The following is a 3047-nucleotide window of genomic DNA, read 5'->3' as shown; positions in this document are numbered from 1 at the left end:
AATTTTAAACAAAATAAAAAAATTACGTTCAATCTTTTTAACTACCAAATTAAGTTATTCTACTTACAAGTATGATCCTGTAATCAAATAATAGAATAAATATTATAGTATGATATGTGAATTGGATTTATAATAAAAACTATCTAGGTATATAATTTAATTACATGATACTCCCTATGTTTGATATTATTTTTTTAGTTCTTTCAAAAAAGAATAAGATATTTATATGTTAAAAATATCTTTGACTATTCACTTCTCATTTTGTTCTTAATAACATATATTTATAGATATAAAATCATAAGTTTTAAGGATACTTCTAATGTGGGTATTTTTTTCCTTAAAATTTAAATTATAAAATAAATTATAATATAATTTGGAATATCTCTATGTAATTTGTTCCACGTAAAATAATAAATGTCAACTAGCACTAGTATTAATTATAGGATTAGAATCTAATTTAGTGAGTTAGTTCATCTTGACCGACCCAAATACAATCCAAACCTCTTATTTGTCACCCCCTAGATTAGATAACAGTAATCTCAAGCTCTTTATATATAATGTTTCAGAGTAACAAGTTTCACACAACCACTAAATCTTGATTAATCAGCAATATTAAGCATGAAGATTACCAAAGCAATGATCATAGTCATCTTCTTCCTTGTTTTCTATGTAGGCTCTAACTTTGGTGACTCTTCATTTGAAGATTCCTCTTCACTAAGAGTGAATGGAATTGATGTTCAAACTCAAGATAAAATTAGCAGCTCTTTTCGCCCAATGATGCTTCAAAGGAGAAACATAAGGTGTTCTTGGTGGTGTTGGCCAGTGTGTTGTAAATCTACTACTGTTAAAAAGCCCTAGTAACCTTGTTATGTATCTCAATTACATCCTTGTTTAATTTGATGGAAATCTAATTGATAAATCAGTTGTTCTCTTTGTGTCACTAATCTTTTATGTTTATATACCTTTTAGCATCTCTAACTCTTTTTATACTTTTGATGACTTTTCGTTAAGTCTTTGTCTAATTGATCCAACCTTTAGTACTGTAAAATAAAATCGAATATCTAAATTAAAGGGACTTAACTATCATATTAAATATAACTATTGGAAATAGTCTATCTATCTTTACAAGGTAGGAGTAAGATCTATACACTTAATTTATTGTTGTTGTCATAAATTAAAGGGACTTAACTAGTATTTCTTTCATTTTATTTTATGTGGTATTATTTCTGTATTACTACCTTCGTCTTAATTTATGTAGTAATGTCTAACTAGCACAAAGTGTTAAAAAAAAATATTTTTAAAACTTATAGTTTAAAATAAATTATACATATTTGTAACGCTATAAATTATCCGATCAAGGATTAAAAAAAATTAAAACTAATTATTTTAAAAAGAAAAATACAATTTTTTCTGGAATAAACGTATAAAAAGATTTAACATATAAATTGGGATGGAAGGAATTTAAAGGAGTAGTTCATTCCAAAAAGCATAACAAATTTCTGTATTTAAAAATTTTACGATTAAAAACTTCTTTATTTTTAAATTCCGTGCCTACTGGCGTAGTAAAGTAGAGTTTTTGACCAATCTTGTCTCTTATCTTTGAGGATAGGTCTATTTTGGTCCTTCAAATATAGCCCCAAACATATTTAGTCCCTTAAGTATGCTAAAGTGAATCACTTTTAGTCTCACTGACACAATGTGTTCAAAAACTAACGTTGTTACCCAACTCTGATTCATGAACCAAATCTTCTGCTCTAAAGCAAAACGTATTCTCTCTTTTTATTGGATAATGCAAATTATCACTTTAATTCCTCATTTTTAGATAATGTTTTCTAAAATTTTGACCTTAAAAATATCTCCTTCTCTACGAGTTTTCAATGAGAAAATGACACTGCATAGCCGTTGTAAACATAATAGCTGAAAAAATGTATAATAATAACATACTTAAAGGACTAAATATGCTCACGGTTATATTTAAGAAATTAAAATAGACCTACCTCAAACATAAAGATAAGGGATAATATTAGTCAAAAATGTACAATTTACTAGGCTTAACATGTGCTTTTTCCAACAGTTCACACTTGCAAATCACAGCTTTCTCCAATATTTCAACCTTCACCGAATACATCGTCAAAAATCATGACAACCCCACCACGCCCTCGGAAAAACCCCAGCTCCGCCGCGAACCACCGTAGGAACTCCCCTAAATCATCGGAAAAACCAACACCCATCACCAAAACAATCTCAAAAACCCCAGAAACCCACAGAGTCTTCACCGAAATTGAGGAAATTCAACTCCTCAAAACCCTCTTAGAATCCCCAAATAACTCTGAATTCACTTCTAACGGCAATTTCACAGAGACCCAGATCGCCAAAAAGCTGAAAAGACTCAAAGAAAAGTACCACAAGCTCGCTAGGTCCAAATCCCTTATAAAGACCCCACACGATCAAAAGATTTACGAAATAGCCCGCCAGATTTGGGGTCGAAACGCTGCTAAGGGAAAAGAACCAGTGGTAGAATTGAATAGAAGTTGTGAAGAAGAAAAAGGAGTTGAAGAAGAAGTGAATTTGGAGGAGTTTCCTTTTTTGGTAAGTGAAATGATGAGTATTTTTGGGAGAAATGAGTATTGTAAAGAAGGATTGAGGAGATTGGGAAAGGAGAAGTTGAAGAGAATGAATGAGAAGTGGATGGAGTTGAGATTGAAAGAAGCTGAGGTAATGGTCAACAAGGCTAAGTTGTATCATCAATATTTGAAGTTGGTTGTTGAAGATTCTAAGGGGACTGACAATGAGATGAATTGAGGAAAATGGAAGGGTTTGATTTTCAAATCTGGAAAATGGTAGTCCTTTTTTTAGTAAAAGAAGGATTTGAATTTTTTAGGGTAAGCTTGTTGTAGAATTGGTAAATTTGCTGCTTATTAGAAATGTTGTTGTAACATCCTGTGCTTTTCGATTATCTCTGTTGTAACTTAATTATTCTAATGGATAACTTTCTTTTCTTTTATAGTACTTTTTTTTACGGTGGTGTTGTTCACTTGATTTATAGT

General features: G+C 30.5%; 1 protein-coding gene across 1 annotated transcript; it reads left to right on the top strand.

Annotated features, from left to right (window-relative positions):
- Positions 1 to 2139: 2139 nt before the first annotated feature.
- On the top strand, positions 2140 to 2802 carry LOC104089059 (probable transcription factor At1g44810). Its single transcript, XM_009593870.2, has one exon. The coding sequence runs from the start codon at positions 2140 to 2142 to the stop codon at positions 2800 to 2802; it is 663 nt and encodes a 220-aa protein (XP_009592165.1).
- Positions 2803 to 3047: the final 245 nt, after the last annotated feature.

The sequence above is a fragment of the Nicotiana tomentosiformis genome, chromosome 11, assembly GCF_000390325.3.
Source record: "Nicotiana tomentosiformis chromosome 11, ASM39032v3, whole genome shotgun sequence".
Classification (NCBI taxonomy): domain Eukaryota; kingdom Viridiplantae; phylum Streptophyta; class Magnoliopsida; order Solanales; family Solanaceae; genus Nicotiana; species Nicotiana tomentosiformis.
This window is presented reverse-complemented; position numbering and strand designations above follow the sequence as displayed.